Raw genomic sequence first — 16,890 nt, 5'->3', positions numbered from 1 at the left:
TTCTGTGCATGTGCTCTGTAAAACAGCTGAAAAAAATTGTCGCCTTGTTTAATTATTGGGATAAACATTTGTTGCCGCCTAGTATATGGCAAGACTTGATCTGTACTGTTAGTACCACAGATGACAAAGGGCTCTAAAACTCCACATTATGCTTAAAAAGGTTGCAGGATCCATCTGGGCCAGGAATCATATTATTTTGAAACAGTTGCTTCACTTATCACTTTCAATGAGATAAACAATACGTTTGATTGAGGTGGAGCTATCTGATGCTTGGCCAGCAAAGATGGTGACCTATACAACTCCGGAAAATGGCCACGCAGTTGACTGCCTGTATATTTGTGTATAAATCCCTAATGTGTTGTAAACTAAAGAGTGGGTTGTTAAAGATTTCCCCGAGTCAGAGTATCTTTCTGACTAGAAGCTTCTACTAATTTGTTCCTCGTTTCAGTTTGTAATCCTCTTTTTCTCAGTATGTCACCATTTATAATACTGCATATTGCTGCTGGTATTATTTGGAAGCATTTCCAATCAAGTATAGCTGCAATTTATTTATCAAACAATTTAGGAGTATAAACATTTTTCTTATTTATTACAAGAAGCAATGAGTGCACCCATTCATTTGGTCACTAGTTTCTAAAAACAACAAAGAATGCCCTTATTTCTAACGGTTTCTGGGGAGTATAATGCTGATTTCTAATGGCAAAATACACAAACGTGATAGTCCCAAAAAATCCTCTGTCACTCAGAGTCCACTTTATGTATGTATGGCTGCTGCATACAGTAATTGTTGTTTCTGAGACTGTTTGCACATGCTAAGTCCCTGTTGCAGCCTCCTGCTGTACTTTTGATGATGCAGTGCGCTGACCCATTAACTGCATTGTCTCTGGTTTGAGCTTGCCTACTCTGCTCCTTGTTTGCTTGCTATTCCTTACTTTTAAACATTTGAAGCAATTAGACTTGGATTGTTTATTTTGGAGTGTTAAATGCTTTTGGACATGCTACAGTTTATTTATTTTTTGGAAGAGGTTTTAAGCTAACGTAGGTGTTCCTGTCATAGTGTGCTGCTTAGAGGGAGGTGAATGTGTCAAAAGCTTAAATTGTTTGCATATATCAATAACGTTTTTGGCATCTGTTCTATCTGGACCATGAGTTTTTTTTTTTGTTCTTTTTATTCACTTTGTATTTATTTTTTGGCTTTCAGCTTGAAGCAGAACGGCGAGCCCGGGAGGAAGAGGAAAGAAAGGCAAGCGAGGCACTGATTCAGAGACTGATAGCAGAGGAGGAGGCAGAAAGGGCCCTGATGGAATTAAGGAGACAGGAGCAAGAGGAGCAGCTGAAACGTGATGCACAGTTAGCCCAAATGCTCAGTGTAGATCTGGTGAGTGTGGGGCTGACCTCTGTGCACATATAGAGAATACAAGCATTTGTAATGAAATAGGTCTTGTATTTACTTGACTTGGAGCAATTGGCATTGTAAATTCATAACTGGACTGTTTTTTTCCACATTAATTGGTCAATCCTACTGTATATTTTGGTCCTATCTGCCACATAATTCCAGTAGCCCTACATATAACTAAAGGGCTTGTTAAGCCTACTGGAATATTTTTTCAAACAAGGTCCTTAAAACACTAACTACGCCCAGATGCAAAGCATATTTACTTGGCGGTTGCTACAGGTGACATTTTCCGCGAGGGAACGAATACATAATTATATTCCAAGAATGCTTGCTTACTGGATTACTGTGCCTTTACTGCAGTCTGGGGAGTCAAACAAAACGCCAATGATTTTTCATGCACTTGGGGAGAGCCATCTCACATGATATCAATGGTCCTCAGTCAGTCTAGAACTGAAATATTAGTTTTAAAATATTGACCATTGTACAGTATAATCAACTTAAGCTCTCCTCCAAGTTAGTTTTATAAATACACGCACACAGCTCAAGTTTCACAGACTAACTTTGTATTCGCAACTTGTATCACATTATGGAAATAAAACTACAAGTCCCTGAATGCAAAGCAGAAACAAACTAAATGAACAAATCACACATCGAACTAGGGAGCTGGACAACTCTACGAATACTACTCCAAGGGCTGGCTTCCAACTTTGATAGTACAATTGGAATGCCCTCTTGAATAGTAGTGTATCACAGTAAAAACATGGCAAATCCAGGATTTCAGCACCTTACCTGACTGTTTTTATCAGACTGCAGTAACCGCTCAGGAGCTGGAGTTGGCTGCCTGCACAGGGTTTGGAAGCAGCTGCAGTGCACACATTTCAAAGGTATTTATTGAAGAGTTCGGTAAAGTTGTAATATTGCACTCAAACAACTATCTCATTGTTCCTGGAGGCCCAAAAAAAAATACATCTTCAAAGCAGAAAATAGCTATAAAGCACTATGCAGTAACACAGCTGCATATAAATGTTAAAGCAATAACTACTGAGGAAACATAATTTTAAAGCCATATCAGGCTTGTATATTCCATGTCCAGCCACTCCTGGCCATTGTTACAGCTGTTTTTTCTTTTTTTTTTGTTTTTACAGGTTTTTTTTTTTCTTTTTTTTTTTCCCCATTTGTGTCGTTTTTTTTCTGTTTAGAGTGCATCTGATGTAAAAATGCCAAAACTCTGATGATTAATGTTCTTTCTGGAGAGAGAATGTACTTTTATCTAGTGGAAACTTGGACACATCATGAGGTAGTGCAGTGGGTTAATATGCCTGCTGCAAAAAATGTGTATTAGGCTGATCACAGAGTGCATCTAATGTAAAAATGTGAAAATAATTCTGGCAATTTATATTCTTTCTGGAGAGAGAACATACTTAAGGGAGAGCCAAAAGAAAGAACTCTGGTTGGGTAACAGTGTAAACCAGTGGTTCCTAACCTTTTGATTCACATGGACCCCCATTTTAACATTAATGGAACCTAGGGACCCCCACTGAATCATCACTGGAATCCGTGGACCCCAGCCTGAGTCATTACTGGAAGCTGGGGAGCTAATTTGTCAATATTTGTTCATATTTTTTAATTTTCTAAGCTTTCGCGGACCCCCTGAGTAGGCTTCGCGGACCCCCAGGGTTCCCCGGACCACAGGTTGAGAACCACTGGTGTAAACAATGTGACCAGTGCTCTTTCTGCTCTGAGTGCCATGGAGTACGAAGGGGAGAGACAAAAGAAAAAAATAGATTGCCCACACTGCAGTATATCCGTGATAGTGCAATCATCTGTGTAACAGGGTCAGTCTGCCACGTAGTAACAAAGCAGCCCTAAGCTGGGACAAATGTTTACCAATTGTATCAATGGATTTTTGAAAGGCTAGCCACGAATGAGTGAAACTGATGGGTGTGACATGGGCATAGTTAAGACCACAGATAGATAACAACAGGTCGGAAAGCACTTGCACACCCAACCTAAGTAGCATTTCTTGCCTTCTTTACTCTTCTGGCTCACCTGGCTTGACAAATAGTGATTTTAGGAGAAGCTCAATGCTTCAGTGACCGCAGATAATTAACCAAACAAAGAGGCCATAGAGCCCCAGAGTGTTTGCTCATTATGCTTACAGGGCTTTAGGGAGACTTAAGATGTACAGCATAGCTTCAAAGAGAGAAGTTCTGTTTGTCCATAGGTACTCGAAGTAGGGATGCAAGTGATGTAATACCCCCAAAAATAACAGTGCTGGAGCTCCGAAGGTGCGTGAGCAACAAAGATGCCATTAAATATTGTGTTTATCTTGTCATCTATGCGGTGAATTAAATGATAGAGGTCAAATGTCAGGCTATGTCTTCTGACAAATTGCTCTTTTATTTGGAAACTGGTGTTTACTTCAATTTCACTGACTCCAAAGTGAGAGGATTTTGATAAAGTGACCTAGGTGGCAATCTTACTTGGTACAGGAAGTGAAGGGAAAGCTTCAGGTTGTCAATATTTTTGTAACACACAACATAAATACCTGTAAATGAGGTATACAGATTTCAAAATGTCAGCAATCATAATTCAAAATATATCAGCAATTAGGAAAGAACAGACAAAGTACTTTTTTGTAATTCTGAAGTGTAATGGAAACAAAGATTTTAATAGGATCAAGACACTTGGTTATCTGCAAATGATAAATATTTCCTGAAAATGTATTTCAACACTATTGTTTGCGTGTTATATGGTTTTACAGTAAAACTGTTTATGCAAATTTAGTGACCATTTCAATAGTAAAGGATTTCTCTGTAAATGACAGTGCGCTCAACAACCAGTGATCCAAAATGCACCACAGCTACATACTACGTTCCTGCTACTCTCCTCCTTAATGGAAGCGCCACAAGTTCTACACTTGATTTTTGTGTGACACTTGACATTTTCACAATCAATTATATAAGATTAATGGCAGCAACCTCACCTTGAAACTTGTTCCAGATCCACAGTATCTGCCACGGTTTAATAGATATACAGGGCACTGTGCAATGAGTACTCGGATAAATGCCAAGTGGCAGCACGAGCTTACACATGCAAACAAAGTTATCATATTTCATTATAAGTGAACAGCTTGCTAGGGATTCGTGGTTTAAAACTAGTTTTTGACTGTTAAAATCACTTATTATCTGAGTATCCAATAAAACGCATGGAAAAAGAAAAAAACACAAGTGCCTTTATAAATCTCAACAAGCTTTACATGTGCTTAGAACTAGCTGAGATCGCAGATGCGTTTCGAAAATGTGAAAAAATGCAGCCCAACTCCTGAATTCCCTTTTACGTCGGGTGTGCAAAAAAAGTACAAATATTTAGAAACCGCTACATACACGTGGGAGGAATGTTTGATAACAGAGTGTATTTTTGACATCAACAGATGCAAGGAGGATGATACTGTGAAAGGGCGCAGTGTGATACCCATTGTGTACATGGCTGTTAACTAGTTTTTCGGCTGAGATAACATTGCAAGCGCGGTAAAGGCTGAAGCAAGGATGGTTAAAAACAGACACAATAAGAAACCATTAACAGTGCACATATAGTAGTTACTGCAATCAAATCTTCAAAACCATGTAAAAGCTACACAATAGAAGCAACGAAGTGGGAGGGGTGGGGGGAAGGCAGTGCAAAGAAATTCAAAGTACCATGGCCGCCACGAGCGTGAAGGAGAGACACGGAAGAAAAAAAAGTAGTATTCTCACAAAAAACATATCTGCGACAACAGGTCAAAGTGCTTGCTCGCTCCATCTAAAAATTGTGAGAGCCTGGGCAGCCAGTCATTATGTCCTCTATGTTCATGACGCATTGCAAACCAAACTTAAACCTAGGCCCTCATGATGAGTGTGGCAGTCTCAAGGTTGCCATCTGCTCGACAGCCTGGTGGTCTCTGCAGTCGCAATCCGCAAGTGTGGCGCCACAAGCAGCGCTCCCCTGGGGATTACAAGTCCCCTTTCCACCAGCCTTTGCATGGCAGCCTCACCAGCTATGCAAAGGCTGGTGGAAAGGGGTTATGGGGGCCCCTGCACTGCCCATGCACTTGACATGGGCAGAGCAGGGGCCCTGTGGACCACCCCTTCACTCTTTTTACTGCCCGAATTACAGGCAGTGAAATGCACAGTGGGTGCTGTCACACCCGACGCACCACAACATTGCTGCTGGTTCGATTACAAGCTGGCATCAGTGTTGTCGTGAGTTTTCCACTGGACCAGCAGGCGGAAACGCTGTGTTCGATGGCATATGTTACTGCAGATACACATGTTTCGCACAGTCCGCTGCCTGGTGTTGGGCTCGGAGTATTAAAAGTTGTTTTTCTTCGAAGAAGTCTTTTTTGGTCACGGGACCGAAGGACTCCTCCCTCTTCGGCTCCATTGCGCATGGGCGTCGACTCCATCTTAGATTGTTTTTTTCCGCTGTCGGGTTCGGACGTATTCCTTTTCGCTCCGTGTTTCGGTTCGGAAAGTTAGTCAGAATCTCGGAAGAAAGCGTCGGTATTGTTCCGTTCGGTATCGGGATAGTTGGGTACATCGACACCGATCATCGGAAGACTTTGGGGTAGCTTCGATCCCCCATCGGGGCCTGGTCGGCCCGACCGCGTGCGACATCGAAGCCGATGGAACGGACCCCGTTTCGTTTCTGCCCAAAATGTCACAGTAAGTATCCTTATACAGATCAGCACTTGGTCTGTAACTTGTGCTTGTCCTCCGAGCACAAGGAGGATACCTGTGAGGCCTGTCGAGCCTTCCGGTCCAGAAAAACACTCCGGGACCGAAGAGCCAGGCGTCTACAAATGGCGTCCACGCCGACAAAACAACGTTTCGACGACGAAGAGGAAACATTCTCGGTTCCGGAATCAGAATCCGGAGACTCCGACGTCGAACAACAACAACAAACAGAGTGAGTAAGACGTCGAAAATTAAAACCATCGAGAAGACAAAAGCCCAGGGGACGCCACTGCCAACAGGCCATGGCTCGACCCATAAAACCGGCGAGCCGTCGAAGGCGCCGAAAAAGGGCACGCCCATAGCGAAGACACCCGACTCCGGTCGAGGGACCGCCATGGAGCAACCTCGGAGCCGAGATATCGGCTCCGAGAGGCAAAAACAAGATGCAGGCACCAAAAAACATCGGCACCGAGACACACTGCCGAAAGCCACAAAAATTCTGTCGGTGCCGAAGCCGAAAAAAGATTCTCTCTCGGCGCCGAAAAGTTCCACACCTCCATCCTACACAGAGGAACAAGGAATAAGTGGCCAGATGCACAGATTTGGACAAGAGCTCCAAAGTGTAGAATCAGACTACACACAAAAGAGACTGTACATCCAGCAAGACACAGGGAAGATATCAACCCTTCCCCCAATAATGAGAAAAAGAAGGATCGGACTTCTCAAGGATGACGCACAACCACAAGCCAAAGTGGTTAAAAAAGTCACGCCTCCGCCCTCTCCACCACAACAGGCATCGCCGGCACAAACACCGCCACAAATGCACTCACCAGCGCAAACTACCATAAGTCAAGATAATCGGGATCAAGACGCTTGGGACCTATATGACACCCCAGTGCCGGACAATGATCCCGATTCATACCCCACAAAGCCGTCACCGCCAGAGGACAGTACCTCATACTCGCAACTGGTGGCTAGGGCAGCAGAATTCCACAATGTCCAACTGCATTCCGATCCTATAGAGGATGATTTTTTTATTTAACACCCTCTCGGCTACACATAGCCAATATCAATGTCTCCCAATGCTACCAGGGATGTTACGGCACGCAAAACAAATTTTTGAAGAGCCCGTAAAATCAAGAGCCATCACCCCAAGGGTGGATAAGAAATACAAACCACCACCCACAGACCCAGTGTTTATTACTTCGCAGTTACCACCTGACTCCGTAGTAGTAGGGGCAGCTCGCAAAAGAGCAAATTCCCATACATCTGGCGACGCCCCACCTCCGGACAAAGAAAGCAGAAAATTTGATGCGGCAGGAAAAAGAGTAGCATCACAGGCAGCCAACCAGTGGCGCATCGCAAATTCTCAAGCGCTGCTGGCCCGATATGACCGCGCACACTGGGATGAGATGCAACTTCTCATAGACCATCTTCCCCAGGAATACCAAAAAAGGGCGCAGCAAATAGTTGAAGAGGGACAAACGATCTCAAACAATCAAATCCGCTCGTCAATGGACGCAGCCGATACTGCAGCGAGAACAGTCAACACTGCTGTCACCATAAGGAGACACGCTTGGCTCCGCACTTCAGGCTTCAAACCTGAAATCCAGCAGGCTGTCCTTAATATGCCCTTCAACGAGAAACAACTTTTTGGCCCTGAAGTGGACACAGCCATTGAAAAACTTAAAAAGGACACAGACACGGCCAAAGCCATGGGCGCACTCTACTCCCCGCAGAGCAGAGGCTCTTTTAGAAAAACTCCATTTAGAGGGGGGTTTCGTGGCCAACCCACAGACACCACCAGCCAACAAACAAGAACCACACCATATCAGGGTTCATTCCAAAGGGGAGGTTTCAGGGGATATAGATGGGGTCAATTCCCAAGGAGTAGGGGAAGATTCCAGACTCCAAAAACACCTCCACCTAAACAGTGACTTTCAAGTCACACAACCCCTTCACTCAACACCAGTGGGGGGAAGACTAAGCCAATTCTACCAATCTTGGCAGCAGATTACAACAGACAATTGGGTATTAGCAATAATCCAACATGGCTATTGCATAGAATTCCACAAATTCCCACCAAACATCCCTCCAAAAACACGCAAAATGTCACCACAACATTTAGAACTTTTAGGACTAGAAGTTCAAGCACTACTGCAAAAGGATGCAATAGAGTTAGTACCAGTACAACAAAAAAACACAGGAGTTTACTCCCTGTACTTTCTAATTCCAAAAAAAGACAAAACATTAAGACCAATATTAGATCTCAGGACACTAAATACCTACATCATATCGGACCACTTTCACATGGTCACACTACAAGACATCATTCCACTGCTCAAACAGCAAGATTACATGACCACATTAGACCTAAAAGATGCGTACTTTCATATACCAATACACCCTTCTCACAGAAAGTACCTAAGGTTCGTATTCAAAGGAATACATTACCAATTCAAGGTGTTGCCATTCGGAATAACAACTGCACCAAGAGTATTCACAAAATGTCTAGCAGTAGTAGCAGCACATATCAGGAGACAACAGATACATGTGTTTCCTTACCTAGACGATTGGCTAATCAAGACCAACACAGTAAAAAAGTGCACAAACGACACCACATATGTCATACAAACCCTTCACAAACTGGGTTTCTCCATCAACTATACAAAGTCACACCTCGAACCGTGTCAGACACAACAATATCTAGCGGCAACCATCAACACATCAAAAGGAATTGCCATTCCAAGTCCACAAAGAGTGCAAGCATTCCACAAGGTAATAAGTGCTATGTTTCCAAACCAAAAGATACAAGCAAAATTTGTGCTAAAACTTCTAGGCATGATGTCATCATGCATAGCCATTGTCCCAAACGCAAGACTACACATGCGACCCTTACAACAGTGCCTAGCATCACAATGGTCACAGGCACAGGGTCAACTTCAAGATCTGGTGTTGGTAGACCGCCAAACATACCTCTCGCTTCTATGGTGGAACAGCAACAATTTAAACAAAGGGCAGACATTTCAGGACCCAGTGCCTCAATACGTTATAACAACAGATGCTTCCATGACAGGGTGGGGAGCACACCTCAATCACCACAGCATTCAAGGACAATGGGATGTACACCAAACAAAATTTCATATCAATTACCTAGAACTGTTAGCAGTATTTCTAGCGTTAAAAGCCTTTCAACCCATAATAACACACAAATACATTCTTGTCAAAACAGACAACATGACAACAATGTATTATTTAAACAAACAAGGAGGAACCCACTCAACACAATTGTGTCTCCTAACACAAAAAATATGGCAGTGGGCGATTCACAACAACATTCGCCTAATAGCACAATTTATTCCAGGGATCCAAAACCAACTAGCAGACAACCTTTCGCGAGACCACCAACAAGTCCACGAATGGGAAATTCACCCCCAAGTTCTGAACAAGTACTTTCAAATTTGGGGAACACCCCAGATAGATTTGTTCGCAACAAAAGAAAACGCAAAATGCCAAAACTTCGCATCCAGGTACCCACACCGCGAATCACAAGGCAATGCTCTATGGATGAGTTGGTCAGGGATATTTGCATACGCTTTTCCCCCTCTCCCTCTCCTTCCATATCTAGTAAACAAGTTGAGTCAAAACCAACTCAAACTCATACTGATAGCACCCACATGGGCAAGACAACCTTGGTATACAACTCTACTAGACCTTTCACTAGTACCGCATGTCAAACTACCCAACAGACCAGATCTGTTAACACAACACAAACAACAGATCAGGCATCCAAACCCAGCATCATTGAATCTGGCAATTTGGCTCCTGAAATCCTAGAATTCGGACACTTAGACCTCACACAAGAATGTATGGAGGTCATAAAACAAGCTAGAAAAGCTTCCACTAGACACTGCTATGCATCTAAGTGGAAAAGATTTGTTTGCTACTGCCATACCAATCAAATCCAACCATTGCATGCCTCTACAAAGGACATAGTGGGATACTTACTACATTTGCAAAAAGCGAATCTCGCTTTTTCATCTATAAAAATACACCTCGCAGCAATATCTGCTTACCTACAAACTACTCATTCATCGTCTCTATTTAGAATACCAGTTATTAAAGCATTCATGGAAGGGCTAAAAAGAATTATACCACCAAGAACACCCCCAGTTCCTTCATGGAACCTTAACATCGTCTTAACAAGACTCATTGGTCTACCTTTCGAACCCATGCATTCCTGTGAAATGCAATATCTAACCTGGAAAGTCGCATTTCTCATTGCAATCACATCCCTCAGAAGAGTAAGTGAAATACAGGCATTTACCATACAAGAACCATTTATTCAAATACACAAAAATAAAATAGTTCTAAGATCAAATCCAAAATTTCTACCAAAAGTAATCTCACCATTCCATTTAAATCAAACAGTAGAATTGCCAGTGTTCTTCCCACAACCAGATTCCGTGGCTGAAAGGGCACTACATACATTAGACATCAAAAGAGCACTAATGTACTACATTGACAGAACAAAGCTAATCAGGAAAACAAAACAACTGTTCATAGCTTTTCAAAAACCACACATAGGAAATCCAATCTCTAAACAAGGCATTGCTAGATGGATAGTCAGATGTATTCAAACATGCTATCTTAAAGCCAAGAGAGAATTGCCTATTACACCAAAGGCACACTCAACCAGAAAGAAAGGTGCTACAATGGCCTTTCTAGGAAACATTCCTATGAGCGAAATATGTAAGGCTGCAACCTGGTCTACGCCTCATACATTTACTAAACACTACTGTGTAGACGTACTACATGCACAACAAGCTACAGTGGGCCAAGCTGTACTAAGAACATTATTCCAAACTACTTCAACTCCTACAGGCTAAACCACCGCTTTTAGGGGAGGTAACTGCTTTATAGTCTATGCGAAACATGTGTGTTCGATGGCATCTGTCGCTGTAGATACGCATGTTCTGCAATAGCTCGCCATCTGGTGTTGGGCCGGAGTGTTACAAGTTGTTTTTCTTCGAAGAAGTCTTTCGAGTCACGGGACCGAGTGACTCCTCCTTTTGTCTCCATTGCGCATGGGCGTCGACTCCATCCTCGATTGTTTTTTTTCCGCCATCGGGTTCGGACGTGTTCCTGTCGCTCCGAGTTTCGGAACAGAAAAAATAGTTAATTTCGGAAGATTTTCGTCGGTATTGTTGCGTTCGGGATCGGCATACTTACATTCAACACCGCATCGAAGATCGAAGAGCTCCGGTGCCCTTCGGGGTAATTTTTCGATCCTCCGTCGGGGCCTGGTCGGCCCGACCGCGTGCTGAAGAACGCCGATGGAACGGACCCCGTTCCGTTTCTGCCCCAAATGCCACAATAAATACCCCTACACAGACCAACACTTGGTCTGCAACCTGTGCCTGTCACCTGAGCACAGCGAACACACCTGCGAGGCCTGTCGTGCGTTCCGGTCCCGAAAAACACTCCGAGACCGTCGAGCCAGAAGACTTCAAATGGCGTCCGCACCGACAGCCCGACGGGAGTTCGAGGAACAGGAAGAGGAAGGTACCTTCTCGATCCAAGACTCAGACTCCGAAGGATTCGACGATACACAAACCGTGAGTAAGACGTCGAAAACCACACAAAGAAACATTTACAAGGCCCAGGGGACGCCACTGCCACCAGGCCATGGCTCAACCCATAAAATCGGTGACCGACCGTCGGCACCGAAAAAGGCCCAAACAGTGCCGAGATCGTCCGACTCCGGTCGAGACACCGGCACGCAGCCTTCTCGGGACCGAGAAAGTGCTGGAGACAAGCCTCGACACCGAGATGCCGGTGTGGACACGGCTCGACGCCGAGACAGCGGCACCGAAACAGATCGACGCCGAGAGGTTTCGGCCCCGAAAAGGAAAAAAGTCACCTCGGAGCCGAAAAAACACGCAGACAAAGTTTCGACGCCGAAACAAACTGCAAGCGACCCAGCTTCAGGCTCTTATACAGAAGAGCACTCGCTAACCTCCCAAATGCAGAAGCATAGGTTTGAGGAAGAGCTACAAGCAACTGATGCGGACCATACGCAAAAGCGTATCTTCATTCAGCAGGGGACAGGAAAAATAAGCACCCTTCCCCCCATTAGGAGAAAGAGAAGGTTGGAGTTCCAGACGGAACAAGCACCACAACAAAAAGTGGTGAAAAGAGTTACACCACCACCCTCTCCTCCGCCCGTGATTAACGTTTCACCAGCACAAACGCCATCACACTCCCCAGCTCACACCACCATGAGCCAGGGTGACCAAGACCAGGACGCATGGGACCTATACGACGCCCCAGTGTCAGATAACAGCCCAGAGGCATACCCTACAAAACCATCTCCACCAGAAGACAGCACCGCGTACTCTCAGGTGGTGGCTAGAGCAGCACAATTTCACAACGTAAGCCTCCACTCAGAACAGGTCGAGGATGATTTCTTGTTCAACACACTCTCCTCCACCCACAGCTCCTACCAAAGCCTGCCTATGCTCCCTGGTATGCTCCGGCACGCAAAAGACATATTTAAGGACCCGGTCAAAAGTAGGGCAATCACACCAAGGGTGGAAAAAAAGTATAAGCCGCCTCCTACAGACCCGGCTTTCATCACAACACAGCTGCCACCAGACTCTGTTGTTGTAGGAGCAGCTAGGAAAAGGGCCAACTCTCACACATCTGGAGATGCACCACCCCCAGATAAAGAAAGCCGCAAGTTTGATGCAGCTGGTAAAAGAGTCGCAGCACAAGCTGCAAACCAGTGGCGCATCGCGAACTCCCAGGCACTACTTGCGCGCTATGACAGAGCCCACTGGGACGAGATGCAACATCTCATTGAACATCTGCCCAAAGACTTCCAAAATAGGGCAAAACAAGTGGTTGAGGAGGGACAAGCCATCTCCAACAACCAGATCCGCTCCTCCATGGACGCTGCAGATACAGCTGCACGGACAATTAATACATCTGTAACTATCAGAAGGCATGCATGGCTCCGAACGTCTGGATTTAAACCAGAGATTCAACAAGCAGTTCTCAATATGCCTTTTAATGAAAAAGAACTGTTCGGTCCAGAAGTGGACACAGCGATTGAGAAACTCAAAAAAGATACGGACACTGCCAAAGCCATGGGCGCACTCTACTCCCCGCAGAGCAGAGGGAATTACAGCTCATTCCGTAAAACGCCCTTTCGAGGGGGGTTTCGAGGTCAAAGCACACAAGCCAGCACCTCACAAGCCACACCGTCCAGTTACCAAGGACAGTATAGAGGAGGTTTTCGGGGACAATATAGAGGAGGGCAATTCCCTAGAAATAGAGGAAGATTCCAAAGCCCCAAAACCCCTACTACTAAACAGTGACTCACATGTCACTCACCCCCTCCACACAACACCAGTGGGGGGACGAATAGGTCATTATTACAGAGCATGGGAGAAAATCACTACAGACACTTGGGTTCTAGCAATTATCCAACATGGTTACTGCATAGAATTTCTACAGTTCCCTCCAAACATACCACCAAAAGCACAAAATTTAACAACACACCATTCCAATCTCCTAGAGATACAAGTGCAGGCACTATTGCAAAAGAATGCAATCGAATTAGTGCCAAACACACAAATAAACACAGGAGTTTACTCACTGTACTTTCTGATACCAAAGAAGGACAAAACACTGAGACCAATCCTAGACCTCAGAGTAGTCAACACTTTCATCAAATCAGACCACTTCCACATGGTCACACTACAAGAAGTATTGCCATTGCTAAAGCTGCACGACTACATGGCAACTTTAGACCTCAAGGATGCTTATTTCCATATACCAATTCACCCATCGCACAGGAAATACCTAAGGTTTGTATTCAAAGGAATACATTACCAATTCAAGGTACTGCCTTTCGGATTAACAACCGCACCAAGAGTCTTTACCAAATGTCTAGCGGTAGTCGCTGCACACATCAGAAGGCAGCAAATACATGTGTTCCCATATCTAGACGACTGGCTAATCAAGGGCCATTCGTTAATAGAGTGCTCAAATCACACAAATCATATCATACAAACCCTCTTCAAACTAGGGTTCACCGTCAATTTCACAAAATCCAAAATTCGGCCACGCAAGGTACAACAATACCTGGGAGCCATAATAGACACATCAAAAGGAGTAGCCACTCCAAGTCCACAAAGAATTCAAAATTTCAACACCATCATACAACGCATGTATCCAACACAAAAGATACAAGCAAAGATGGTATTACAACTCCTAGGCATGATGTCATCATGCATAGCCATTGTCCCAAACGCAAGACTGCACATGAGGCCCTTACAACAATGCCTAGCATCACAGTGGTCTCAAGCACAGGGTCACCTTCTAGATCTGGTGTTAATAGACCGCCAAACTTACCTCTCGCTTCTGTGGTGGAACAACATAAATTTAAACAAGGGGCGGCCTTTCCAAGACCCAGTGCCACAATACGTAATAACAACAGATGCTTCCATGACAGGGTGGGGAGCACACCTCGATCAACACAGCATACAAGGACAATGGAACGTACATCAAACAAAACTGCATATCAATCACCTAGAACTTCTTGCAGTTTTTCAAGCACTAAAAGCTTTCCAACCAATAATAGTTCACAAATACATTCTCGTCAAAACAGACAACATGACAACAATGTATTATCTAAACAAGCAGGGAGGGACGCACTCCACGCAGTTAAGCATGTTAGCACAAAAAATTTGGCATTGGGCAATTCACAACCAAATTCGCCTAATTGCACAGTTTATACCAGGGATACAAAATCAACTCGCAGACAATCTCTCTCGAGATCACCAACAGGTCCACGAATGGGAAATTCACCCCCAAATACTGAACACTTATTTCAAACTCTGGGGAACACCTCAGATAGACTTGTTTGCGACAAGGGAGAACGCAAAATGCCAAAACTTCGCATCCAGATACCCACACAAACAATCCCAAGGCAATGCCCTATGGATGAACTGGTCAGGGATATTTGCTTACGCTTTTCCTCCTCTCCCTCTCCTTCCTTACCTGGTAAACAAACTCACTCAAAGCAAACTCAAACTCATATTGATAGCACCAACTTGGGCAAGGCAACCCTGGTACACAACGCTGCTAGACCTATCAGTGGTACCCTGCATCAAATTGCCCAACAGGCCAGATCTGTTGACACAGCACAACCAAAGGATCAGACACCCAGATCCAGCATCGCTGAATCTAGCAATCTGGCTCCTGAAATCCTAGAATTCGGGCACTTACAACTTACCCAAGAATGTATGGAAGTCATAAAACAAGCAAGAAGGCCATCCACCAGGCACTGCTATGCAAGTAAATGGAAGAGGTTTGTTTGCTACTGCCATATTAATCAAATACAACCATTACACACAACTCCAGAACATGTAGTGGGTTACTTGCTTCACTTACAAAAATCTAACCTAGCTTTCTCTTCCATTAAGATTCACCTTGCAGCAATATCTGCATACCTGCAGACTACCTATTCAACTTCCCTATATAAAATACCAGTCATTAAAGCATTCATGGAGGGCCTTAGGAGAATTATACCACCAAGAACACTACCTGTTCCTTCATGGAACCTAAATGTTGTCCTAACTAGACTTATGGGTCCACCTTTTGAACCCATGCACTCCTGCGACATACAGTTCCTAACCTGGAAGGTGGCATTTCTCATCGCCATTACTTCCCTGAGAAGAGTAAGCGAGATTCAGGCGTTTACTATACAGGAACCTTTTATACAACTACACAAAAATAAAGTCGTCCTAAGGACCAATCCTAAATTTTTGCCAAAGGTTATTTCACCGTTCCATCTAAATCAAACAGTGGAACTTCCGGTGTTCTTTCCACAGCCAGATACCGTAGCTGAAAGGGCACTACATACATTAGATGTCAAAAGAGCATTAATGTATTACATTGACAGAACAAAGAACATCAGAAAGACTAAACAACTCTTTATTGCATTTCAAAAACCTCATGCAGGAAACCCAATTTCAAAACAAGGTATAGCCAGATGGATAGTTAAATGCATCCAAATCTGCTACCTTAAAGCTAAACGACAGCTGCCCATTACACCAAGGGCACACTCAACCAGAAAGAAAGGTGCTACCATGGCCTTTCTAGGAAACATCCCAATGCAAGAAATATGTAAGGCAGCCACATGGTCTACGCCTCACACATTCACCAAGCACTACTGTGTAGACGTGTTATCCGCACAACAAGCCACCGTAGGTCAAGCCGTATTAAGGACATTATTTCAGACTACTTCCACTCCTACAGGCTGATCCACCGCTTTTGGGGAAATAACTGCTTACTAGTCTATGCAGAACATGCGTATCTACAGCGACAGATGCCATCGAACTGAAAATGTCACTTACCCAGTGTACATCTGTTCGTGGCATCAGTCGCAGTAGATTCGCATGTGCCCACCCGCCTCCCCGGGAGCCTGTAGCAGTTTGGAAGTTACCTTCAATTATTTATATATGTATCATCTCAACCTTAAATAAGTGCATACTTAGTCACTCCATTGCATGGGCACTATTACTACAATTCAACTCCTACCTCACCCTCTGCGGGGAAAAACAATCGAGGATGGAGTCGACGCCCATGCGCAATGGAGACAAAAGGAGGAGTCACTCGGTCCCGTGACTCGAAAGACTTCTTCGAAGAAAAACAACTTGTAACACTCCGGCCCAACACCAGATGGCGAGCTATTGCAGAACATGCGAA

General features: G+C 44.2%; 1 protein-coding gene across 1 annotated transcript in view; it reads left to right on the top strand.

Moving 5' to 3' along the window:
• The window catches only part of RNF168 (ring finger protein 168), a 160,503-nt gene that overhangs the window by 40,658 nt on the left and 102,955 nt on the right, over window positions 1-16,890 (top strand). Inside the window, exon 4 of the mRNA XM_069213617.1 lies at window positions 1,202-1,378. Coding sequence (XP_069069718.1) covers window positions 1,202-1,378 — 177 coding nt within the window. The remainder of the gene's footprint in view (window positions 1-1,201; window positions 1,379-16,890) is intronic.

Source organism: Pleurodeles waltl, chromosome 11 (assembly GCF_031143425.1).
Source record: "Pleurodeles waltl isolate 20211129_DDA chromosome 11, aPleWal1.hap1.20221129, whole genome shotgun sequence".
Lineage (NCBI taxonomy): Eukaryota > Metazoa > Chordata > Amphibia > Caudata > Salamandridae > Pleurodeles > Pleurodeles waltl.
This window is presented reverse-complemented; position numbering and strand designations above follow the sequence as displayed.